Genomic DNA, 26,909 nt, shown 5'->3' on the forward strand with positions numbered 1-26,909 from the left:
AATGATTCTGATGTGTCATAACTGAATTTTCCAAGTGCTCTCCCTTCAAGTCATTTTGGCCATCAATATGCATCCATTAGACTAGTCCTAGACTGTGATTTACCACTGACAGATACTGGGACACAGGGACTCTCCCTGGCAAGTAGGGGCAGTCTGAGCGTATGACATTCACCTCAGATTTAGCAGTGCTGAGCTCTGTTATCCAAAGGACAAACTAAAATGTACAACTTGGTTCTGTTTGGTAAAAATGTCAGCACATCTGTTTCCATTGTGTCCTTGTGGGCGTCAGCGAGGTTAGAATTTCTCTTCGCACTGCTGTGGTTTTAAAATTAAACTAGATTGTGCACTTAGTTGCCTTTGATGCTGTAGGAGGATGTGGTGTAACTTTGCTTTCGACAGCAAACCTCTGTCAGCGGCAAACTTACTTCCAGCACAGACATCTGAACTGTGCTGAGAGATGGGTGCAGGTCAAACAGATACGACTCCTTCAGGAGAGCTTTCCAGGGGAAATGTTTGACCTCACTTGTAGTTGTTTACGTGCTCAGAAAAGAAAAGGTGCACTCTAATTGGAACCTGGAACTGGATGAAGTGCTGACCATGGGATTGCTACTAACAACACCAGTCCTGTGTTGAGTTTCTCTTTCCTTCCTTAACCTAAACAAAATAAAAAAATAAAAAGATTCCTTCCAGTAGCACCTTAGAGACCGACTAAGTTTGTTCTTGGTATGAGCTTTCGTGTGCGTGCACACTTCTTCAGAGCACACGAAAGCTCATACCAAGAACAAACTTAGTTGGTCTCTAAGGTGCTACTGGAAGGAATTTTTTTAATTTTTAATTTTGTTTTGTCTATGGCAGAGCAACACAGCTACCTTCCTGTAACTTCCTTAACTGGTATCCTCCTGATGTTTTGGATTACAACTCTCTTAATCCCTGGCTGGGGCTTATGGGAGTTGTAGTTGGGGAAGGTTGCTCTAGCCGTAACATAGTTAAGGAAATAATAATAATAGTATCAATTTATTATTTATGCCCCACCCATCTGGCTGGGTTTCCCCAGCCACTCTGGGCGGCTCCCAACAGAATATTAAAAACACGATAAAAGATCAAACATTAAAGACTTCCCTAAACAGGGCTGCCATCAAGTGTCTTCTAAAAGTCTGACAGTTGTTTATTTCCTTGATATCTGATGGGAGGGCGTTCACAAGGCGGGCACCACTACCAAGAAGGCCCTCTGCCTGAAATCTAGGATGTGACATCTTCATACACATTTTGGCACTCTGGTGCATATTATTGGCTGCCGCTCGCATTGGGAAGGGAACTGGTATCATGTCTTGCATTTCCTCTGCTACCCATTATGGGGAGAAGGTGAGAACCTAAAGGACTTGGGGCCTGGTGATCTAAAGGACTGCCTACTTCCACATGAGCCTTCTTGACCCTTGCAATGGATATTTAAGTCCTTCTTCCTGGCCCACTGCCCATTGAGAGAGGCCTTCTTGGTTGTGGCCCTTTACTTTTGGAATGCCCTCTCCTCTCCTCAGAAGCTGAGATTTTTTTTTTAAAAAAGCTTTGCCCAGACTTTTCCTCAAGTCAGATAGTTACAATTTTTGTTGCTGTTTTAGCCTGGGTTTATTCTTGGTTGGTGCCGCTACTGTACTTTAATGTTGTTTTATTGTGGAAGACTTCTTCTTGGATAGTTTTGTTCTTTTAAGTGCGGAAGTTTTAATTGCATAGTGTTGTTCTTTTAACTGTGTGCTGCCTTGGTTGCTGAAGGGTGGCTTAAACATTCCCTTAATAAGAAAATGAACAAATTCAGCCTGAAGTTGTTGCCATTTCTAGCAGAAAGAGGATTTGTCTAACCCTGCTGGACCACACAAAGATTTTACTTGTAACTGAACAGTTATTTGTATTTTTTAAAAATACATATCTATCCCCCCAATTTATATTTCAAACAGGAAGTTGTCATTGGAGATCTGAAGCCAGGCACTTTCCACCGTGTAAGTGTAGGAGCTTACGGCTGGGCAGGAAAAGGCAGACCCAGCATGCCGAGAAATGTAACGACTTTATCACAAGGTAAAAGCTGTGTGAATAGCTTGCTATTGTGTGGATGCCGGTTGGGGCAGAGATAATCCCAGGCATTTTGTTTTGCTGGCAGGTGAATGCATGCTGACAGCGAGAGGGTACAGCATGCAGATTGCAGATGGGGATGGAGGGGGATGGAGATTTCAGAAGCACTGCTGGTGAGAGGGCAAGATGTATATGTATTGGCAAAACAGCCAGGAGTGCTATTAAAGATTTAAAAGGATAAATGCAGCCTGATGTGGTTTCTTGGCACCTTTGTAAAATTCCTTGAAATGTCTCCATAAGGGCATCTGAGCGTATGCTTTGCTTCATACAGTTTCTAGCCTGCAAGGCTGCCTCCTTGTCATGGCCAGGCACTTCGTTTACCTGGAGATGCCAGGAGTTGGACCTGGGACCTTTGGAATGAAAAAAAAAAACATGCGCTCTATCACTGTCCTGTGGCACTAACTACGGCCACTAGGTCTAGGGGAAAGAAAGTGGGTTGCAGGAGCTGGAGGTAACAGCGAACTAAGGAAGCCAACAAAAGATTCTGATGAGATGCCCAATTCCTTTAAAAATATATTTGTGTAGATGTGTTTGCCACAGCAAGAAGTACTTTCTGGGTTTCTCCAAAGTGACCGATGACATCCATATGGTACGATTGGCAGACACATGCTCTTCTTTTGTTTTAGATAAATGCATGCCTCCAGATCCACCATACCAGCCTCAAGTGCTGGTTGTTTCTGACTCAGAAGTCGCTCTGTCGTGGAAACCAGGACCCAGTGAAGGAAGTTCCCCAGTTCAGTACTACACAGTGGAATTCATAAGGTGATATTGCTCATAGGATTCGCATTTGCGTACACTCTTGGTTCACATGGGTTGAAATCTGTTTCAGACTGGTATCCTTATTCTAGGTGGAAGTTGGTTCTCATTTATTCATTCATTCAAATGGCTTGGGCCCAAAGAAAGCTCCTTCCCTTCTTATGTCCTATTGTTGCTTTTCATGTGCTCCTCTTTGGACATCGAGAGCATACAGAGGACATATTCAGAGTCCTGCTGGATCAGACCAAAGGCTCATCTAGTCCAGCCTTCTGTTCCCACAGTGACCAGCCAGGGGCCTATGGTAAGCCTGCAAGCAGGACCAGAGGCATACTGCCTCTGATAATGAAGGTACCGGTAATTTATAACCATCAGAACCAGCAGCCATTTCTGTTGCTCTCTACAACTCCTTTTCCTCTGGAGACTCCTGAAAAAAACCAGCATTTTCCCAAAGCTTTGCAAAACCATGTTATTTCTCCCATCTTCCAGTGGCTGTGAGTTTAGGGATATATAACTCCATGTTCTAGTTGTTTGAAATAGGTGTTTCATATTATTGCATTCACCTGTGAGCATCAGCAAGCTCACCTGTTTAGGTGTCATGCTGGAAATGAGCAGGAAGTGGCATCACAGCCCTTTGGCTGCCAAATCTTCTGAGGTCTCAGTTGTCCTTGGCAGCCTTATGCCAGGTAGGTGAGTGGGAACTTAGAAAAGAGTGAATGGGTACATTTTGTTAAGTTCAATATACAGATGATTGCCTTGACACCTTGTTTATGCAAGTCAGTTGAGCAGGTGTGGAGCCTTTTGGTGAACACAGATGGACAACAGCTGTGCTTATCATGAATGTGATTTATTTTGTGTATTGTTAACCACCTTCAGGATAGCCATTTTATGTTTGTTTGCAAATCGTTGTCTGGGTCACGGTGATCTTGCATTTCCAGGAAAATGTGAAATGCTCAAAGCCATCATAATAATGTTTTGCTTAGAAATGCGACTTGCGCATTTCATTACATGATTTACCTGAATGCATATGGTGCTAAATACTAGTCAAGGCAGCTTGCCTTCTGCAAGACATATATTTGTGGTCACTGCTAGAGATGTTTCTTCTCCCGTTATGATGATTGTTAAAGGTGTAATGGCCATTGGCTACAAAAAGTAAAAATCTGTTAGACCGATTCTTGAAGGTGTTTGGTGGAAAGGCACTCCTACGCACTTCCATTATATCTTATGTGAGACTATCTTGTTTCCGACTCATGTTCCTGGCTGCCACTACAGATCACCTCCCAGTCTAAGCATCAATCAGCTGTGTGAAACAGGGAACTCCCCCACATATACACCTGTATTCCATTGTATATCTATATTGTCTTGTTCCCTACCAAAGTGCTGGCTGTTATTGTGCATTTGACTATTAGATGCAAAAATATCCAAGGTTCAGACTTACATAGTAATTAGGTTACCTTGGACAAATTTCAGCTTTCTATCCATTTTGGAAATGTCCTAACCATTTTGCTATATCCATGAGCCATTCATGCTGAAGATATTTATCTCTCTCTCTATATATATATGTATTTCATTCTTGGTTTATTTGTGTAAGACTGTTGCCATCTTAAAGCAAGTTAAATATTCTCGATTTGAATTAATATATTTTGTTCTGACTTGTTTTTATTTTTTAAAAAATATGTTTATTATGTGTACCACCCAGAACGCTAGTAAATCACTTCTAAATGCTTGTCCCTGTTGTGTTCCTAAGAGGAGTTTTGGTGCTTTTGCACAGTTTTCTCTGTTATCAATTGAGATATATTCAAGTCAGCTTAATACATTTTAGTTCTGCAAATGACTTTATTTAAGTGGTTTCCAAATTCTCCCTGTGTGTATGCAACCCCATTCTGAAACTTGTGTTTTCCCATGACCCAAGACTGCATCCTGATTTGGAAGCCAAGAAACTGTAAATTAAACGTGTTTTACTGCACAGAGATTATTCTGTTGTGCAACTCATGGCTTTTGGTGGTCTGTAGGGATTAGACAGTATTTCATGTAGATCCTGTATCTTTGACCCCCCCCCCCAATTGTTACCCTGCCATCCAGAAATTCATTGCGTGCTGTAACATTAAATCAGTTGTCCTCATTTTTAAAAACACAAGGCACATAATAGCTGAGACAAAGAGACAGTTAAGTAGCCATAGAATGGGATATGAACAGGATGATGGGAGATGAAGGGTTGTGTGAATGTGTGTGTGTGTGTGTGTGTGTGAGAGAGAGAGAGAGAGAGAGAGAGAGGTTCTGAAATTTTCTCTATTGGAATAAGGTCTGGAAACATTTGCATCTGTTGCAGCTTCATGTCCATTCTGATGTACATATGAAACTCCTGAGCATGCAAGTGTTTCATGTCCATTGATAGGGAGCATATGCAAACATGATTTTTGCATATACAGCTTGGTTGCAATGCAGACACATGTTTGAGGATTGGGACATTCACAGGGAAACCAAAGTGCTTGTTTACAAAGCTATTGTACTACCAACCTTACTGTACGCTTGTGAAACATGAACCACTTCTAAATGCCATCTCCAACTCCTTGAAAGAATCCATCAACTGTGTCTCCGAAAAATTTTACACATCACTTGGGACGACAGGCAAACTAATGCCAGTGTACTGGAAGAAGCAAAGATCACCAGTGTTGAAGCAATGGTTCTTCAACATCAACTTTGTTGGACTGGATGCCTGATTATTTTCTTCCAAAGCAACTACTCTATTCCAAATTTAAAAATGGAAAGCGTAATGCTGGTGGTCAACAAAAGAGGTTTAAGGACTCTCTCGAGGCCCCCCCCCCCCAAAGTAGCATAAATACTGACAACTGGGAAACACTGGCCTGCGAGCACTCTAGTTGGAGAACAGCCTTTACCAAAGGTGTCATTGGCTTTGAAGATGCTCGAACTCAGGACGAAAAGGAGAAACATGCTAAGAGGAAGGCACGCTTGGCAAACCCTCACCGTGATCAGCTCCCGTCCAGAAACCTAGGACTCCACTGTGCAAGGACTTGTGGATCCCGAATTGGCCTCTACAGTCACTTATGGACTCACTTTTAAAACTGTGTTTATGGAAGACAATTTTACCCAGCTACGAGTGATCGCCAAAGAAGAAGATGTAGTAGACACATGTGCATTCATGACTGTGATAGTATATCTGCTTTTTTTTTTTTTTTGCTACATATGAATTTTAGATTTCTTTTATGTGTAGTGCAACCTTATACATGTCTACTGAAGCAAGTCCTGCTGAACTTAATTGGACTTCTAGGTTTAGAACTGTACCCTAGTAAAGCAGTAGAATCAGAATTAGGCTTGGGAAGTCTGGGCTCACACCCTGTAAAGCCATGATTCCCCCCCCCCCTTTTGGTCTTTGTTCAGAAAATACTATACCCTACTGACAGTCTGGGAAGACAAATAAGATGAGGGCTGAAATGTACATATGTACTCTTTAAGCTATATGAAGATTGATGAAAATGAAAGGAAACTGTGTAAGATGAGATGGATGCTGACATTGTTAGCATAATTTCCATCTTCTTTGCCCAACTTTGGAGAAACGGGCCTAATAAAATATGGGAATGTGTAATTTGTAACATTCTGTGAATTACACCATAGGCAGAGTATTTTTCATAATTGTGAATTCACCGTTACTGGCATTCAGCTAATTACTAGGATTCACAGAAGTGCAAGAACACAGCCCTCCCCAAGCTGGGCTTGTTGGTTCAGCTAAGCATAAGCCCTGCATTATGGACTTGAGAATTATATATTTCAGATTGCCAGCAGATGTTTTTTACAGGAAAATTATTCTCCCACATTTCCAAAAGGAGGAAGAAAGAAGTCTAAACATTGCACTTTTGCATCAGGGGGAAAAAAAAGAACCTCTTTCCAAATTCGGTTGGACATTAATCAGAAGGAATGGTTGTAAAGGGAAAAAGCAGATGGTACGTGTAAGATAAAATGGTACAAGATACAATTCTCCTCCCAGATACACCTGCAGGTGCTTGGTATGTAGTGGTTCATATATTTGTAGTTGGAGCTTCAACACTGTTACAGAATTTCTATCAAGGCTATTTGAGAGCCGGAATTGTTCCTTAGAGCCTTCTGGATGATTTGTTCACTGGGGCGTCTTAAGATGCTATATTATAGTATTTTGGCCTTAAAGCTTTATAGGCTGTTTGGTGCATATATATATATATATATATATAGAGAGAGAGAGAGAGAGAGAGAGATGAAACAGCAGCTTAAAATGAGGCTGCATGCACACATTTTATTCTAGAATCAAAGTAAACCACATACGGTGGTGTTGGCATATTTAAGCTGAGCAACTGCGCAACAAAAGGTTGAGGAGACTGTAAAGCCATAACTAGGAGTTGATTTAATTAAAGGAAAAATAACAGAAATTACATTAGCTATAAGAACATTACAGAGACATGACCCATCCAGTGACCCACCACCTAGGGTACTGAGAGAGGTATGCAGACCTCCTTATATACTATATCCGATTGCTGATACGCTTTAAATCAATACAAACTTAACATCACCTGCTGTACTGCCCCACACCTGCAAAACTAGGTCAGTTCATTTCCTTCTTTCTTTTAAAGAGATATTTCTGTGGAACAGTAATGAACCTTAAACTGTAACCACTCAACAAGTGGTACATTGGTTTACAAACTTAATCCATTCCGGAAACCTTTCTTATACCAAAGTGTTCTTAAACCAAGGCGTGCTTTTCCATAGCAGCGGGGGACTCAATTTACAAATGGAACAGACTCAACAGGAAGCGGAACATGTTCTGCTTCCAAGGCAAAGTTCACAAACCAAAACACCTACTTCCGGGTTTGCAGCGTTCTTCATCCAAGTTGTTCATAAACTAAGCTGTTTTTAAACCAAGGTACCACTGTACTTGTATTTTCTATGTAGTCCACAGACAATCTAGATCAAACTGCATAGTTTTTGCCCCCGAAAAGCACCTTATGAGAAACTGGCTTCATTCTGAAAGCAAAAGCTGATGGGAGATTGATTTCCATTACTTCACAGTGTGCCCATTTGAGAACAGATGAAAAATGATATAGGTGTTCCTGACAATGGGAGTTGTATCCACAGCAGCCCAGAGACATGGGTTGCCATCACTGCTTCCTCTTTCGTGCAGCTGGGGCATGTGCAAGGAGAAATAGGCATGGATAACCTAATCAAGGGGAGAGTGTTCAAACATGTATCAAGTTGCGTGTCGAGGTCCCCAAGCCACCCCTCAAATAACACACACAGGAAATTAAGTTTAAGGTTTTTGGCATAATTTTGGACACAACTTTATTAAAATACAAAATGTGAGTGGTTGCTTAGGCATTGGTTCCGACTACCTGTCCCCGCCTGGGGACAGACTGACATCCACCCGACTTGCGGAAGTCAGTAAAGGGAAAACACTTTGGGGAGAGAATGGGGGCCGGGGGATTGCGCCCTCACCTCTCCCCTAATGTTCCCAGGGGCCCTAGCCCCTTACCAGGGGGTACGGACAAAAGCATGGTGAGCCCCTGGATTCCTTTAACGGAATTCCCCATGCAGCAGCAGCATTGGAGGGGCAGGCACAGCCAACCACTTCCCCTCCACCAACCAATGCCTAACCACAACCTTACAAGTTGTGACTTAATTGCTATGCAGTAGGTGAAAACCAAATGGCACCAGCCAATCAGCCAGATGGAAAAATTCCTACCAGGCCCCTGCCCCAAAAGCAGACGACCCCATGACAGGCATAGCAAGGTCAACGCAGAAGCCTAAAATTGTAGGGAGGGAGGGCGGGTCATCCGATCCACGCAGCGAAGAGGGGCTCACGCTGCATTCCAGAAACATATATAGCCTCTGGGCTGTCCATCAAAACTTCCAACATTCAATTCTCCCCAACAACCCACAGAACCCAATCATAGTCCTTGGCCATCTAAATGATCCCACCCAGCAACAGAGAGGTGTCTTGCTGGCCCCCACCGCAACACATGCTCTCCATGAAGGAGAAATCTCCATGAAGGAGAACTCGCTTAACCAGGCCCACCCTTGTGGACAGCAGGAACTAGAGTCAATCCAGATTGGAATCAGCACATTGAGGATAAGCATGAGGGAATCTGGATTGAGAAAAACTACATTTTTGGGCCCCCAATCTGTGACCACAGATTGCCTTCAGTTATCTGTTTCCTTCCTGTCCCATGAGCCGTTGGCGTTGTATGTAGAATGCCATTTTAAGAAGAAGCTGTATTAAAGAGTGGGGAAAAACCATCCACCTATAAAAACGAAGACTGCTGTTCAACAAAGAAAAGTGAACAGATGCTCTTAATTAGTAGAAATTGTGGAGGCCCTCAGTTTGTATAAAAATTAAAAGTGGAGTGTTCAGGTAGGTGCACATCATTAGGCCATCTTTTTCTTCTTAGCATGGGGGAATCAACATGTCTGGAGAAAATTTATTTTCTTAGAACCGGCACAGAGGTTTAAGACAAGACAATATTTTAGAGTTGAGTCATTCTTCCTTGGGCTGTTGTGTAGAGATTTTTTTTCTTTTTTGGTCTCCTGTGACCAGAGAATTTGGTTTCTCCAGTTCACAGAGTACTGACCAAGCTGAAACGGAACAGTTCCAAATTGTTCTGTCTTTATCGCTGTGTCCACCCTTCTTGCTCAACTGAAGTGACCCTCGAGTGATACTAGCCGATAAAAGAATTTTGGCAGCCCCTGCTAGGCTCCAAATAAATAAGGAATACACAGACTGCTTGCCTTGGACTGTTGTTTTCATTAGAATACTGCCAGAGTTGTTTGCAGCTTGTTCTGCATATAAACAATAGTAGATCTGAACCTTGGAGGTTATTTCCTGCCATAAATATTACAAGGATATGAGATGGACAGCAGCTTTATTTTTCTTTTAGATGTCATTTCAATCCTTGTTATTTTCAGGCACTTCAACTGGAAAGACTTCAGTGGGATGATGTGGGATGCTCTCCTGCTTGCCTCCCCACCCCATAAAACAGTGTGGGAGATGCCCCATAGAAGACAGTATAGCCCCTCCTGCTGGGCTGCCCTTGCAATGCCAAGTGCTGGGTTACTGATATGCCAGCCCTCCTGCATTCCCCCCCCCATTAACATCTCCCAGCTGCTGCTGATGCTGCTTTTTTTAAATAAAAATTTATTAAAGAATAAAAGAAAAGAAACTGATCTAAAGGAAAACAAAAGCAAGGAGAGAAAGAGAAAATAAGCCACCAAAGGAAAATAAAAATATTCACATCAAAAAGAAAAGTGAAGATCAGAAGAAAAACAAAAAATAACTTCCAATTTTCCATCTGTTTGTTACATAAAAGAAATGATTCAAAATATTCACTCTAGAACAGGGGTTGGCAAGGTTTACCTCGCTTGGGCTGGTTCACTCCTGCGGAGATCGCTCCGTGGGCCGGATCGCGTCTGTGCAGATGCAATTTTCGGCATCTGCACAGACGCCGGAAATCACGTCTGCATTTGTGCAGTTGCGATTTCCAGCGTCACAGAAGCGAGTCCCCGCTCCGAGCTGTGTTGGTGTAGCGCAGCGTGCGGGGACTCACTGAGTGGGCTGCTCTGTTCAGGGGTGGCTTGTGGGCCATTTAAATGACCCCCATTGGCCACTTGTGGCCCATGGGCCACAGGTTGCCGACCCCTGCGCTAGAATGACACCTAGCTGATCTACTTTCTGTTAGGCAATATTTTCCCAGTCTTTGACCAAAATTGATTAATTCATTTTCCTTTTTAAACAAAAAGTCCAAGAAGGCTTCTCTAATTATTATTAATAAATGTCAGCAATAATTTTCTCTAATCAATCAACTTTGTCTCCAATAACTTCAACAATCATTCCTCCATGTTAAACAATAATAAGTCTTTCCATCTTTGTCTCTCTGCTGTGATCCTATATTAAAATAATACCCCACCATTCTTTACTTAGTTCACACCCAGTTCTGTATCTTCCATTCCCTTTTCTAATTACACAATTTCTCTGTGTGGTTTCACTTCTGTTTCTTCCTGGGAATATCCCACATAGCCTGGTTGGTATTGACCCAGGGTGGCAGGGCCTTCTTAGTGATGGCTTCCCATTAGTGGCATGCCCTCCTTGGCGAGGTGTGTGTATCCCTCTTTTGCACACTATTGACATTCAGGGGAAAGTTAAAAGCATTCCTGTTCACCCAGGCATGTGATGGATGAGAGAGACTCTTCGTGGCAACCTCAGCATTCTTAGTTCTAAGGTTATGTGACTGTGAGCTGCACAACTTTGCAACTTGGCATCCCTTGGAGGTTGTGCTTAATCTTCTTGCCTCCATAGTAGGAATTTGTTCATTTTTAGAGTTCTCTTATTTTGGCACTTCTTGTTGGAATGAAGGGTCTGGGAGCTGAGGAGAGAGGTCCCTGTCCTCTGCACACAGCAGCTGGAGGCTGTTTCCAAGTCTCAAGGAGCCTAATCCCCCTGCTAGCTATCCTCCTTTCTTTGAGAAGAACAGACATTCACTGGCAAGTACAACGTTTCTGTTCTGGTAGGCAGAATGGATCAAAGTATATTTCTGTAGATACAGACATACTGTAGCTAAATAAATACTGTACACACCTGTATCATAAGTCGCAGCAGATCATTTTTACACTTTGAACCTGGGTACAAAAAATATCCAATGATGTTTGATTTCAGTATTTCATATTTGGCAATATCATATTTGGTTGTTGTTGTTGTTCAGTCGTTCAGTCGTGTCCGACTCTTCGTGACCCCATGGACCAGAGCACGCCAGGCACGCCTATCCTTCACTGCCTCTCGCAGTTTGGCCAAACTCATGTTAGTAGCTTCGAGAAATGTTTGGTAGCTTATAGGAAATGTTCACTGTCTGGGTTTTTTTCTTTTTTTGACATGAAATGGCAATGGAATCGCTCGTGGGATTTAATATCTGAAGAAGTGTGCATGCGCACGAAAGCTCATACCAATAACAAACTTAGTTGGCCTCTAAGGTGCCACTGGAAGGAATTTTTATTTTTATTTTTTATTTTGTTTCGACTACGGCAGACCAACACGGCTACCTACCTGTAACTGGGATTTAATGTGTGATGTTTACTTAAAATCAGAACATCCAGGAGACACCAGTACATTTACAGCAGTCAAATTTCATAGCCGTAATTCCAGATAGAATGACAAGTTCGGTAAATCTCGTAACATTTGCAAATATTTGGCTTCAGCTGATTGACTTGGTTGATTTGAATTATACCTTGCGTCTTCTTTGCTCATCCCAATCAGACCTGATCTCGACGCCAACTGGACAGTAATTAGAGAGCAGATCCAAATGGACTCCATGGTTCTGAAGGGTCTCACTCCAAACAACAAGTACCAGTTTGCAGTCCGAGCGGCAAATTCATATGGATCCAGCCTGCCTAGTACTCCCAGTGACACTATCAGAATGTTCAGTGAGTAGAATATCTTTCTTTGATTGTTTGGCACTTAAAATATTCACGGTGGCGGAGAACTCTCTTTAGCCACTGATTGTATTTTTTAAAGGCAGCCACTTCTTCCCTGTTCCTTTGCTCCCTGAATCTGGCCTCACCGACTACCTGGAGGTTGGCAGCTTCCAGAATTCTGTAGAAGTCAAGCCATGGGTACAATTAAAGGAAGCCCCAGGCTAAAAAACAGCCTCACGCTGCTCCCTTGCAACCACAGAATTCTCATTTTTTTGTTTTATAGCAGCTACACACGGAATTGATAAGCAAGCATCTTAGGGAGAAGAAACATGGACAGCCCTGTTGTTCACTTTCTCCTGCAGTTCTTTAAAACGGAATTGTATATATTGTATGCACAATTTAAAAACGACTACAGAAAAAGACCAAAGTAAATCTGTCATGCTGCGATAGAAGGTTGGAGGTGCTTGCACAACTTTGAGCACTGACTGAGAGGCGGGTAATGGGATGAGCCAGTTTGCATCCGTTTTGTGATCAGGTGTTGTGGAGTGAACATTGCACTCTTTTGTTGTTGTTGTGCGTGCGTGTGCGAGGGGTGTCATCTCTTCAGCCTTTGGCTATCTTGCCTCCATGCCTTGAATTTTGAAAAACCCGACAATCTTTGAGGATGCAAGAGCAGAAATAAAAGCTATGTGAAGTATAAGCTACCTGCTACCAAAACCTGCAGTCCATTCTAGTACAGCTTACCCCGGGTCCCCCTGATGACTCTATTCTGGTTGTTTCCCTACCCCACTTCACGTCACTGGCTGTCTTTGTTTGGTGTGAGGAAAGTTGACTGTAGTGCATGGCCAGCCCTACCGTTAGACAGAGGGACCCAGGCTCTTCAAGTGGCAGATTCTGCAGGCAGGGAGAAGGGTTGGAGAACAGAACGGTGTGTGTCATGTGGCTCACCCTGTGCACCGTTAGCTGGTATGCAGTGAAAGATGCTGTCCCATCGCCTGTGTAGGAAGTGAGGTCACATCTGCAGTATACAGTGGTACCTCAGTTCTCGAACCAAATCCGTTCCGGAAACCCATCCTGCTTCCGAAATGTTCGAAAACTGAGGCGCAGCTTCCCATTGGTTGTAAGAGCTTCTTGCACTCGGCGGAAGCCGCGTTGCACGTTTGGGTTTCGAAAAACATTCAAAAATGGAAGCATTTACTTCCAGGTGTTTGGCGTTCGAGAACCGAAATGTACGACAACAGAGGCATTCACAAACTGAGATTCCACTGTACATTTAAAGCACTCTTATACCACTTTTAACAGTCATGGAGAAACCTGGGAACTGCAGTTTGTTGAGGGTGCTGAGAAGTACAGATCTGTGAGGTCATCACCCTCAGCTCCCAGGACTCTTTGGGGGAAGCCATGGCTGTTAAAGTGGTGTCAGAGTGCTTTAAATGGTTTACAGACATGGAACCAGGGAGCCGCCATCTTGTCCTTCATTGCAGGCAGGAAATAGCTAGGGCCAGCCCTGGCGTGGTGGCATCAAAACACAGAGAAGTTCATGGAGGAGTGGGGAGTTTTGATGGGGGGTGCCATTTCTTGTTTAGTCCCATCCTGTGTGTGGACAAAAAATGAAAACTGGCAGCAGGTTGAGGATGAAGCTGAGCAGAAGGATTAATTAAAAACCATGGTGGGTTTGGGAAGGAGAGCAGTATTCTGAATTATCAGACTTGCAATGTTAAACCTGAATTCTGTTGGGATGGGTTTTGTTAGCAGTGCTATTTTTATTTATTTATCCAAGCTTCCCTTTCATGCCAGCCTCTTTCATCTCCTGTGGTCTTGGCCTTCATTCCTTGGTCCCAGTGGGACAACTTTGTTGCAAGTTGTGCAGAACCTTTAGAATTATGGTACTCGTTGAAGTTTCTTGGGTTTAAATTTAACTTCTGAACAGAATGTTTATGGAAGCCCCTTCCAGGTACAATCTGCTCCATGGAATTTGTAGTCTGGAGTTCCTCACGCAAGGTCATCTGTCTTTGTTGCTGGACACACGCTCTTCCCACATCCTGTTTATCTTTAGACATAAATTTTCCAAATCCTTCTGTATCCAAAGATAAACGTCTTTTCCTCTGCTGGTTTGGATATGATTGGCTCCTCTTAACACAGAAGCTCAATTATAGTTTATCACAATAACAATAATAATTCTGCATAACAACAATAATATTGATAAATGTATGATATATAAAAAGCCACTTTCTGTTAGGTGCTCGTATAGTGGCGGCCCATGAACTAGAGCAGGCACCCCCAAACGCGGCCCTCCAGATGTTCTGGGACTACAATTCCCATTATCCCTAAACACTGGTCCTGTTAGCTAGGGATGTTGGGAGTTGTAGTCCCAAAACATCTGGAGGCCCGAGTTTGGGGGTGCCTGAACTAGAGGGAACCTGCCACATCTCTCCCATTAATCTGCTGCAATCTGGGCCCAGAGCTGTCTTGAACCATGCAATCTGACTATGCAAGAAGCTGCCTGAATATCTAGATTGCTTTGTTGTGTGTGTTTGTGGGTGGGTGGGGGGGGAGAGAATGGAGTGTTGTGGTGTTCTTCACAGGACCACAACCTATGAGTGTTCTCAGTTCCCTCCCATGTTAAGAAACAGGGCTTGTAGCCACTCTTGGTCTCTGCTCTTGGATCTAATCCCCCTGATTCATCATGGAGGAAGATTGAGGACAACCTATCGTTCCCTATCCTTTTCTAAAAGCCAACTAACAATTATTACAATCTTCTTTTTCCAGTTTTTTTTTTTGTTTGTTTTTTTGCTCCTCTTCTTGCACCCAGGCTGTTTCTCTTTGTTTGGCCCTTCCTCCGCTTCTTCTGTTGCTTATGAAGCAGAATCAGCCCCAGCCATTCCTCGGCTTCTATAGACTCACCTTCTTTCATCACACCTGAGCTTAATTTTAGGCAGCTGCTGTCGGTGGGGAGCCAACATACATTGGCATCTCTTGGACGTATCATAGGCATGTTTATTCATATATTTATTTCTTCTGTTAGGTATTTATTATTTTTATCCCCAGTTGGGATTCAGGGTGGCTTCCAACATTTAAAAATAGCATTCTAAAACACAAAGTAATGAAAGAAAACTAGCTCAGAACAATAGCTGAAATACACCAAAACCTGCAATTAAAATCCTTTTTGCCCTAACAGCAGCCCAGTGATCAACATTGTCTGCTCCTTAGTTTTCAAAGACCTGAACAGGATAGCGAAAGGATAGCAAAGAGGGGGCCAATCTTATTTCTACTGGGAGAGAATTCCATAATATGAAAGCAGCCCCGTTCTCAACTGAGGATCTTAGCACCTGGGCAGGTTTGAACAGGGAGAGGCAATCTCTCAGGTAGCCTGGGCCCAAGTGTTTGAGTGTGTCTTGGTGTGTGGAGTATGTGTTTTGCTACTTTGGATATGCAGCCATCTGACCATTTTACCCTTGCTTGTGTAACTTAGAGATAAGCCACTTGGGGCTATGGAGAAACAGGTTTTATTCTCAAAGGCTGGAACCACAAAGTAACTGTGTGCCGGAGGGGCATTTAACTCATTTTGAGTCATATCTCCATGGTCATCCATACATTTTTTTTCTAGAGAGAGGAATAGTTGCCATTCACTCCTATAGGGAATAGTAACAAGCGGATCATGGAAAATTGATTATAAGGAATGAAGAAGCTGCCTTCCGTCGCTGATCCTAGAGAGCTTGGCCTTCAGGGACTATGTGTGTTTGTTCAACATATCTCTGTCCATTGCATTTACCGAGAGGTCTTTGCAGTGTACAAGCCCCTACCCTCTGCTTTTGTTTTGGTGGGGTAAGCAGTATTTGGTGGTAGTTCTTTGGGGTTTTTTTTTTACATTTAAGTTAATCATTACCAGATAGCTCAGTTGGTTAGAGCATGGTGCTGATAATGCCAAGGTTGCAGGTTTGATCCCCATATGGGACAGCTGAATTGCAGTGAGTTCGACTAGGTGGTCCCTTCCAACAATTCTGTGATTCTATGCCCTCTGAGCAGTTCACATAGAAATCAAAGCAGGACATCTGGCTTCTTCCCCCCTGTCAAGGCCAGTAAATTACCCATCAACTGGAGTAGAAGAGGCTGGTCTTTCTGCTTAGTTTTAGCCATTAAGCAAAGCTACCTTGTATAGACTTAAAACACAATGATTTCCCAGACGTAAGTGGTGTAAGCTTGTGACATTGGCCTCTTCATGAAAAGGCATTGTAAGCTGTTGATCAATACTCAGTTGCCACCTAATTAGCATCAGCAGGAGGTTTTTTCAGCTTCCTATTTATTTTAACAGGGTTGATTTGCTATAACCTAATCCTTGATTATTTGGAGAGAGGCTTCCTTTCTGATGTCTCTCCTGGAGGGTTTTCAATTAATTACGGGCGCAGGATTACAAGGATGGTAGGACTTCTTAAGTTGGTGTTGGGTCATTGCAAGATCAAGACTTTGTAAATGAAATACTGCATGCCCTTAACAGCTGTCGCTCACTTTTTATTTATTTATTTATTTCTGGAATCACCATTACTTTAACAGTTAATTGATCAGTTGCCCATTATGATCTAGTGAGCTCTTTCATCAGTTGCATAAAACTTCATCTCATTCTCGCTCCAGGAATAATAGTAGAGCCTTTTACAAACATCCCCGCTTGCTTAGAGAGACAGCGCTATTTTATGGCACTGTTGCATTGCATGACATGATCGGACAGAGGAAATGAGAGAACACAAAGAGCTGAAAACGCCGTGGGGGATTAGATAGCTTCATCTTGTTTGCTTTTATTTAACACACACACACACATATAGATATATAGATATAGATATAATTCTAAGTAGGCTATAGATGCAGTACGTACCTGGGAACAATCCCATTGCATACAGAAAGGACATATTTAGCAATAAACAATACGGGGCTGCATCACTCACAGATAAACGAAAGCTGTAATCCTAAGCATGCTCATTTAGGAGTTAGCCCCATTGACACAGTGAGAAGTTCTTCCAACTTAATAAACTTAGGGTTGCCGTGTAAAGCTCCCAAAATATCTCAAAAGATGGGAAAAGCATCTCTCTGCTACTCATTTCTGTGTTTTTTAAAATGTACTGCTTTTCTTAAATGTAATCCAAAGCCCACAAGTAAAAACAATAAAGGATCAAAAGGCGGCTAAAGAGATAAAAGTTGTAAAAAGCAGAATTAATGCAGCCATATGCAAGAGAGAGAAATGTTAACATCTAGAAATGCTCTGTGCACAGATACTTGGCTATCAAAAAATATATGAATGAAATGAATAAATTTCCTGCTCCTGAAAAAATCATCAGGATTTTGACTTGCGGAAAGAAATGAGACATTTTAGGCTGTTCTAATGCTCCATCAATATCCAAAAGTGAAATATTCCCCTGTGAGCTAAGGTTGTCTTGCCAGGCTCTACCCTCACATGTTGTTCTCTTGAAGGAGCAAAGACCTGATATTCAAGAGCATTTGAGTAGAAATTAGGCAGCCTTCAGCAGGGGGGCTATCTGGGTTGTTTGCCCCGGGTGAAACCTCCAGAGGGGTGCCATTGAGGCTCCCAGCCTGTGTGTGTGTGTATGCAAATGCAAGTGGGTGGGTGTGCCAAACTGGGTCTTTGACCCAGGTGAAATAAAGCCTAGTTTCGCCCCGCCTTCAGGACCTTTAACCACGTTCTATTTTACGTAGCCTGGTGTGCTCTGCTCCATGGAGTCACGAAGAGTCAGACACGACTAAACAACAAAATGTGACTGAAACAATATGTGTATGTGGCTATACCAACTTTGTCTTTGCAGGCCCAGAAGAGTTAGGGAGTGGAAGCTACGGTCATCGTTACATTACAGAATCTGGATTTGGAGACGACGAAGGAGCTGACATCGATGATTCAGACTACGATATTTACATTGACGAGGTAAAGCTAAAAGTGCCACTCTGGTGTTTAGGTACCTCAAAATATTTCTGGGGGAGGTTACAGTGTTCAGGTCTGAAAAATATAGGGTAAAAACATTCCGATGACGTAATACGTCTTTCTCTGTATGTTGGGGGTGAGGAACCTTTTTTGTCCCGAGGGCCGCATTCCCCCAAGGGGCAACCTTCTGTGGGCCGCATGCCACTGGTGGGTGTGGCCAGAGGCAAAAGTGGGTGGGTCAAAGATTCTTATCTTTGTTCTGTTGGTTGCTGCATGCTGGCCATGCAAAAGCCAGAGTTTTTTAACACACACATACCGGTAACAGCCTCCATTCTCTATCCAGGCAACAAAAGGCATTATTACAATGCAGAGGCACATTCCTTCCATGCAAAAGCACTCGAGAAGGGTGCTGTTAAGGGCTGGAGCAACAGTTCCAAGAGACAGATAAGAGAGATGTATTTGTCTCCTGGCCTGAGTTTTCCCACCCTGCTGTATGTCTTCATTTGCTTTGGTCCCACTGACTCCTTTTGCTTCCTTGTGTGATCACATGAAGCCATAACCTTTTTCAGACACAATGAGTGTTCACTGGATGTGTGGAGGAGAGCCTGTTTGAGTGCAGCAGAAGGACTGTGAAGAGCCTACTCTGTTGGGGAGCCTGCTTTTTGCAGGACATGTAGAGCTGCCTGGCCATGGATCTTTGTCACAATATCTAGAGAAAGGGGGAAGTCTGAGGAAGATGAATGCAGGATCCAGTGTATAGGATCTGGAGTGGCCCAATTAGTTCTAGTGAAAATAGAAGGGAAACATTTTAAAAACTGGAATAGTGAAGACTTAGCCTCGTAAGGGAATACAGAAAACAAAGGGGAAAGGGTTTTTAAAGATAATAAAAGCCTATGTAACTGTATCTAGCCAAAACTGTTCATGGGACCAGTCTTCTGGCTCAAAAAAGAAGGCTCAAAATATAAGAAAGAGAGAGAGAAAGGAAAGTCAGGAACAGCTTCAAAAACTGGAGGTGAAGCATGCTCAAAGCAAGACATCGCTTCTTCTCGCAAAGAGAAGGCAAACAGCCAAGCTGAGCTCTAGGAATCCCCAGCACAAACAGAAACCTGCCAGCAAAATCAGAGTGAAGCAATAATAAGTGGAAGAAGAAGGGAGCTAAAATGCTGGAAAATAGCCTCATTTTGATCCCCCCCCCCAACACATCCAAATGTTATACTGGTTTGCTTCATCTTGCTCCCTTCTTTTTCTCACAGAAGTTCAGTTTTTCTCTGTTAGATTCAGGGGGAAGACACCTGCAGAAACAGTTTCCCATTATTTTGCGGTACCAGGGTATTTTTGAGGCTAATCAGGGTGCATGGAGACTCGCAGAACTGGCTGAGAGCCGCTAGCCATAATTATTGTGCAGTGGTACCTCGGGTTATGAACCGTCCTACTTAGGAAAGCTTCAGATTACGAACTCCGCAAACCCAGAAGTAGGTGCTCCGGGTTGCGAACTTTGCTCTGGGATACGAACGTAATCCGCTTCCGGGTGGCGGGAGGCCTATGTAGAGAATGAGCGCCTCGGGTTAAGAATGCTTTGGGTTAAGAACGGACTTCTGGAACGAATTAAGTTCGTAACCCGAGGTACCACTGTATATTCTTCACACTGGTAAATGATCTCAGCTCAACTAAGACTGGGCCAGACTTTCCGCTTTCCACACTCTAGAAAGGCCACCCCAGCGCAGCCAGCCATACAACTTGAATAATTTTCATACTGGCCCATGATCTCAGTTTGACTAAATCCTGGCCAGCTTTTTTGCTTCTCACGTATCAGTGGGACAGCAGGTACAGTTCTGCCCTTAAACTTGCTTAAACAAGGGTTCTTGAGCAAATACGCCTCCCATTCCTCTCCATGGCTCTCTGGGGCTCTTGAGGAGGAGGAGTTTGGATTTGATATCCCGCTTTATCACTACCCGAAGGAGTCTCAAAGCGGCTAACATTCTCCTTTCCCTTCCTCCCCCACAACAAACACTCTGTGAGGTGAGTGGGGCTGAGAGACTTCAGAGAAGTGTGACTAGCCCAAGGTCACCCAGCAGCTGCATGTGGAGGAGCGGGGATGCGAACCCAGTTCACCAGATTATGAGTCCACCACTCTTAACCACTACACCACACTGGCTCTCACACTTGACTTCATCTTGCATGCAAACAACAACAACAAGGTTTTTCCAAAGGATCTTTCCAATCTGGATGACTGGGCATTAAAATGGTCAATGTGGTTCTGTGTCGGTCAGTGCAAAGTGATGTGCTCTGGGGCAAAATATTTTAACTTCACATGTAAACAAATGAGGTCTCAACTGGGCTTGACAAACCAGGAACAAGATGGGGTTGTGGTGGATAGCTCAGTGAAATCATTGTCCGTTTTGGACATTGTCCTTTGGAGCTTTCCCTGATCCCTCTTTGTTTATATCAACTGGAATCATTTTGTGTTTTTTGCCTGCTGTACAGCTGCTGTGGCAGTGGGGAAACAACAGATTTCATGCCAGGTATCATTAGGCAAGAGATCAAAATAAAGATGCCAGTATCACAAGGCCTGTGCACAAGTCTACGGCATTACCACACTTGGAATCCTGTGTATTGTTTTTGTTTGTTGCATCTCAAATAGGATGTTGTAGAGCCGGGACAAGTGCAGAAAAGGGATACTAAATTAATGAAGTCTCTGGAGCAACTTCCCCTAAAAGGAAAGGTTATGACATTTGGAGTTATTTAGTTTAGAAGAAGGTGAGTAAGGAAGGACATTATAATGCTGTTTCTCAACTTTGGGTCCCCAGCTGTTATGGGACCTACATCTCCCATCACTCTTGAGTACTGGTCTTGCTAGCTAGGGATGATGGGAATTGTAGTCCAGCAACAGCTGGGGACCCAAGGTTGAGAAACACTGCTGTATATAATTATGCACGGTTTGTAGAAAGTGGATATAGAGGGGTAGGAGTGCTGGGGGGGGGAATCACATTTGCCAGCCAATACACACCTTTGGTTTCAGGTAGTACACAGATAGATGAGTCTAAAAAGCCTAGGACACAATTTTTCATGGCCTTCTAGTGGCTCATTTACCAGAAGTAATGTATTTAGTATACAGTACTCTGGAAGTGTTTACAGTGGTACCTCAGTTTTTGAGCGTCTTGGAAGCCAAACATTTCAGTTTTCAAACGCCAAAAATCCGGAAGTAAATGTTTCCATTTTTGAACGCACTTTCGCTGTGTGATTTTCAATTTTCTCAACTGAACTTGCAGTCAGCCCTTTGCGCCTTGGTTTTTGAACATTTCAGAAGTCGAGCCGTCTTCCAGAACGGATTATGTTTGAGAACAGAGGTACCACTGTACTTGATTCTGACCAAACTTAACCAAAATCTGCAGTTAATTATGCTAAAATTACTTTTACCTTTCTGTCTTTCATCAGCTCAAGCCACTTCCTGCTATCAAAGGTGGCAGCAGGAAGTTTTTGGTTGAAACCAAGCTCACGCAGGAGTCTAATGCAAGGCTTCTTTCTAGACTGCTTTCATCGGCTTCCTCTCCTATTAGTTCCCCTACAACGACAACTCTGCCGCCACGTACCAGCACAGCAACCAGCATTACTGCCAAGGCCACCAGGTGGAACAATGGGGCTTCAGTGGTGCGGCAGTCTGACCTGTCCTGCGATGAAACCATCTGCTCTACCGACAGCTTCTGTGTCAATGATTACGAGCGGAGTGGTTCTCGTTGCCACTGCAACCTTGGCAAAGGAGGAGAGAGTTGCTCAGAAGGTTGGTTTACTTTGGCATTTGCGGTGTATGCTCTGCAAGTTGTTTTTACCCGGGGAGATTTGCAAAGGAGCATCCTGTATGTTTGGTTTAGCACTAGTGGACATACAGGGAACAGTTGGAAAAGGGTTATGGGCAGGTGGTGAGCTATAGAAAAATCTATGGAGAGAGCACACATTTACAGTGGTACTTGTGGATGCGAACGGGATCCGTTCCAGAGCCCCGTTCGCATCATGAGCAGTACGCAACCCGCAGCGCCGTTTCTGCGCATGCGTGGGTCGTGATCCGGCGCTTCTGCACATGCGTGTGATGTCATTTGACGCGTCTGTGCATGCGCAAACCACCGAACCCGGAAGTAACCCATTCTGGTACTTCTGGGTTCAGCGTGTTCGTAACCCACGCCGTTCGCAACCCGCAGCAAATGCAACACGCGGTACGACTGTTCTATCTTGGGCGTTAGCTGGTGTGGGTTCTTCAAAACCTAAGGCTGTGAAAGGCTAAAAGGAAGGCAGAACCAGACTGTCAGATGTGGCTGAGAAAGAAAATTTCAATAGAAAATGCCTTTTCTAATACTTAAATGTATCTATTTTATTTGGAGGTGAGCTGCTAAGCAATATGTTCTTATTGTTGTCTTCCAGATGTTAGTATTCAGTACCCTCAGTTCTTTGGCTACTCATACATGACCTTTGAACCTCTGAAAAATTCCTACCAGACTTTCCAAATTACTCTCGAATTTAGGGTAAGTGTGTATGACCTTGAATCCACAAAGCCCTTTTAAATACAGTAATTGTCAGGAAATGGCCTCTACTCACAAGTAGAACTCTGGCAGAGACACATGCCCGACTGGCATGTTCCCTCCTTCCTGGGCGATCGTTCGGGAGCTCCTTGGCTTCTTGAGCCCCCGGACATCATAGTGATTGATGTGGAAGTACATCAGCACACCTCTTAGGCATCTGCAGAGGTATACGCAGTTGCCTAACAGAGCACAGCAACCAGCATGTTGGCTAACCTACTTTATTACATGTATACACAGTTGGAGCACTTCAACATGGCTCCCTCTCTCTCTAGCATCAGACAGCAAAGACAAAGGAAAAGGACAATAGTCCCACACAGTAAGACACAAAATCCTGTCTTCCGTCACTTCCCACTCTGTGGCATCAAAACACATACCCAGTCATGTGAAATGACTGCACACAGGGGAATGAATCTTCCAACAGTAATGGGTTACATTTTGACTCCTGGGAAGAATAGTCAACTGGAAAGTTTTGCAAAGCACCCCTTCTCCTGAAGCAGCAAGGTTTTTTGATCTTTTTAAAGAATGAAATATAGGAGAGCTGTGAAACAGTGGCTTGGCGCTCCTCGTGCTACTTGAGAAAGAAAGAAATTCTGAAGCTTAATGGAGAAATTGGTTCAAACTAGAACAGGTAGAATATTGTGCTGGAAGCCATTTGAGGCCAAGTTAGCATTCTCTCAAGGAGACTCAAAACATGACTGAAATGGAAAAGCAGCCTCCACTGGACTTTCCCAACAATTTTTGCACGTGAAGCAGCCTCAGTGATGTGATTCCACATAGAGGGAGTCAAGCAAAGAAAAGTTCAGGTTCCAGTAAGGCCAAATCAGGTAGCAACCTGAATAGCTTCTCCAGAAGCTCAGGCTGGAGAGTTGTATGACCCGGCACAATTGCTAGTTCAGCAATAGGCAAACCAAGACTGGGTTTTAAAGAATGCTCCAGCTTCATTTGGGTGAGTAGCTCCACACCCAGTGAACAAAGCCTCTTTAGTTAAAGTTGCCTAATCTGCTTCACTAGCTGTTGACTTCAGTGCCACAGAAGAGACCGTGTTTCTGCTGGAGCATCTGGGCTGGGCTGGGGTGTGATGATGCAATTGCTATGATATGATGATGGTGATTTAATCAGCTTCTTAATTACCCTTTACTATGGGGTCTCAGGGCAGGTTACAACAATATTAAAAAACCGTACTAAAAACAGTTAAAGCATATTGCCATAAAAATAACAAGAGTGAGTTCTCAAATATTTATCACAAGCATCAAGTGCCGGGGTAAAGAGGCGGGTCTTCAGAATCTGACAAAACTACTTAATGAAAGGGCCAGGTGTATCTCTGTGGAGAGGAAGTTCCACCACTTAGAGACTGGGACAGAGAAGACCCTCTCCGAGGCTGCCATCCTTGAACTTCTGAAGGCAGTGAAACAACCAAGATGGCCCCTTCTGCAGAATGTAACACCTGAGAAGGGTCTGTAGGGATGGAGATGGACTGCCAGAGTTTCCGGGCCTAAGTTGTTTAAGACTTTATTTTTATAATCTTTTTTTTATTGATTTTCAAAAATATAAACATACAACATAAAAGAATTCAGAATCCAAATATCGAGATTACTCTGAATCTCCTGACTCCCTCCCCCCCATCCCTTCCATGGGTCCTTTTGATTCTATTTTGAGCTGCATACCAATGCTTCTCAATGTTTTCATTTTCCTAGGTTATCTATACGTTCTGTTAGATTACAAGTGTATTTCAAATCCTGCTAATGTTTTGGCCTGCTTACAATGATTTTGCATATACATTATAAACATTTCCCATTCTTTTATTTATTTATTTATTGTCTTCTTGATTCCTGAGCTTCCCAGTATAATTTTGCCATTTCGGCATAGTCCATCAACTCAATTTGCCATTCTTCTCTGGTCGGGTCTGTCTCTTCCTTCCATCTAGTTGTTTAAGACTTTAAACACTTCAATGTGAGCATCTTGAATTGTGCCTGAACAACCTCCTCAGACCAGGGTGGTGCTGGCAATGCTGATTCCTCTTGTGCTGGATCTTCCAGGGTGTTGCCTGAGGCTGTTTCTTTGGTCATATTTTGTCCTAATACATCCTCCAAATCTCCAGACTTGTTGTCTTGAAGATGGGGAGTGAGACCCCCCCCACACACACCTGTGTCACAGGTCCCAAATATTAGAAACAGTGTTTTAACTTACATATCTGACAAGCCACACTGCTGCTTTATTGCTATGGCCCTGGAAACATGTGTGTGTATGTGTGTACTGATTGAATTATATTTTAATATATTGCTAGGGTGTTGCTGTTTTTTCCCCTTTTGTTTTCAGCATTTTTTGGAATTGTACCAGTCCATTACCATATTACTTGAATTTTTATGCTTGTATTTTCTCCAGAGCTTTGGACATCATTCAGAAAGCTGGCATTTAAACATTTAAACAAATAGAGTAACATATAATAGGCTATTAAGAAAAGCAGGGCCAAGGAAGCATAAGGGCACAAGCCATCCATGTTGAAGGTCTCCTGTACAACAGCTTTTGAAGGGCAATAATAGGCAGGAGCACAGTTAACACAGGGACACTGCTTTACCAACTGTCGAGATTAACCTTCTCAGGCATCATTTTACTCCCAGTTTTGTCCAGTTTTAATTTTTATTTTTTGCCTAAAAGACAGATCGTTTATTTGAAGCAGCTTTGGTATTGCTGGTTTTTCTTAAATAGAATATTGAACAGTTATGAATCTAACTTTGCATCTTGTTTGCATTCGAGGGGAGTTAATGAAAGCAAAACCCAGCTCACGGTGCAGATCTGAGGTGCGCATCTCTGTACATCCCTTGTATAAAGCATGCGCTCCTTTGTTCGGAAAGCATTCCAAGAAGTCATAGCAACCATCAGTCCGGTTTTGCTTGGTTCACTACCCATGAGACTCAAACCTGACTCACCTTAGCTTTGATTGTCTAGTAAGAAGCGGGAAATGGCAGACCCATTCCTTTCAAAACAAAATCACTCCCCATCTCTCATAGCTTTTGTATCTTAGGGCCTGTGTTTTAGGCTCCTGTTCTTAGCGGTTTTTGTTTTTATCTGTAAGCCACAATAACTCCAAGCAGAGAGTTGCAATTGCTGAAGCATCGGAAGGGATCCTGGGACATGTTTCCTAGGTCATGTGACTGAGCTGTCACTATGCTGTGGTGGCTACAACTAGAAGGACTGGGCTTGTGACCAAGCTCAAATCCTTTCTCAGCTGTGGAATTCCCTTTGGTGTTGCCTAACCTACCTCAAGTGGCAGTTGCTAGGATCAATTTAGATGAGCAATTTAGATGAGCAATTTAGAAGAGTTTTGGAATAAACAACAACTTGGGCTGACCTCATTTATATTTTTGCCTGCTTCTGTATTCCCAGGCTGAAGCGGAAGATGGTTTGCTTCTGTACTGCGGAGAGAATGAACATGGGCGTGGGGACTTCATGTCTGTGGCAGTCATCAGACGAAGCATTCAGTTCAGGTAAGGACCACAGAACGGTGCCAGTGGAACATTGGTAGTTTGGCTCCGTGTCTATAATACAAACATTGCCATAGCCTTAGTGAAGCTTTGGAGAGAGCTCCTCAGGTGATGCCCTGGCCAAGCTTCTATTTAGCTACTCTCCTGGCTGCCCCTGGTTGGGTACACATTGCCTGGAGGCAACCAAGCAGAGATGTTTTTAATAACTGAGAGGGAGGAAGAGAAAACAGGCTCCCGCTCCCTTTTCAGGCTTCCAGAGTGCCACAAATGAGTTGCAATTGGCATGGGCGATGTTGCTGATGTTGCCTGTTTTGAGCATATACAGCTAGATTCTTTTCAGGAGGACGTCTCTGCGAACGAGATATATTGCAAGGATAAGGGCGCAGGCAGTGATCTCTCAGAAAACCTACTTCTTATTTTCTTTTAATCACACCCAAGTGATGGGTGCCAAGCAAAGGGGGAAAGAGCACATCTCACACATGTTGGCTGGCTGCTGAGGCTTCCTTGTCAGCAGCTTGAGTTTCATATAAAGAAAACCGGTATTATTATTAATACAGGCCTACCTCTCACCAGGGAGCCAGAGAATTCCCAAGATAAATTATTGTGATAGCAGTAAGT

The 26,909-nt window shown here is 43.3% G+C and overlaps 1 protein-coding gene across 2 annotated transcripts in view; it reads left to right on the plus strand.

Moving 5' to 3' along the window:
* EGFLAM (EGF like, fibronectin type III and laminin G domains) overlaps positions 1 to 26,909 on the plus strand; it is a 100,341-nt gene that overhangs the window by 39,536 nt on the left and 33,896 nt on the right. For both annotated transcript variants that reach the window (XM_033164270.1, XM_033164271.1), the window contains exons 5-11: positions 1,950 to 2,067; positions 2,748 to 2,883; positions 12,158 to 12,324; positions 18,126 to 18,241; positions 21,674 to 22,016; positions 22,652 to 22,752; positions 26,194 to 26,294. In XM_033164270.1, coding sequence (XP_033020161.1) covers positions 1,950 to 2,067; positions 2,748 to 2,883; positions 12,158 to 12,324; positions 18,126 to 18,241; positions 21,674 to 22,016; positions 22,652 to 22,752; positions 26,194 to 26,294 — 1,082 coding nt within the window. The remainder of the gene's footprint in view (positions 1 to 1,949; positions 2,068 to 2,747; positions 2,884 to 12,157; positions 12,325 to 18,125; positions 18,242 to 21,673; positions 22,017 to 22,651; positions 22,753 to 26,193; positions 26,295 to 26,909) is intronic.

The sequence above is a fragment of the Lacerta agilis genome, chromosome 11 (genome assembly GCF_009819535.1).
Source record: "Lacerta agilis isolate rLacAgi1 chromosome 11, rLacAgi1.pri, whole genome shotgun sequence".
Taxonomy (NCBI): domain Eukaryota; kingdom Metazoa; phylum Chordata; class Lepidosauria; order Squamata; family Lacertidae; genus Lacerta; species Lacerta agilis.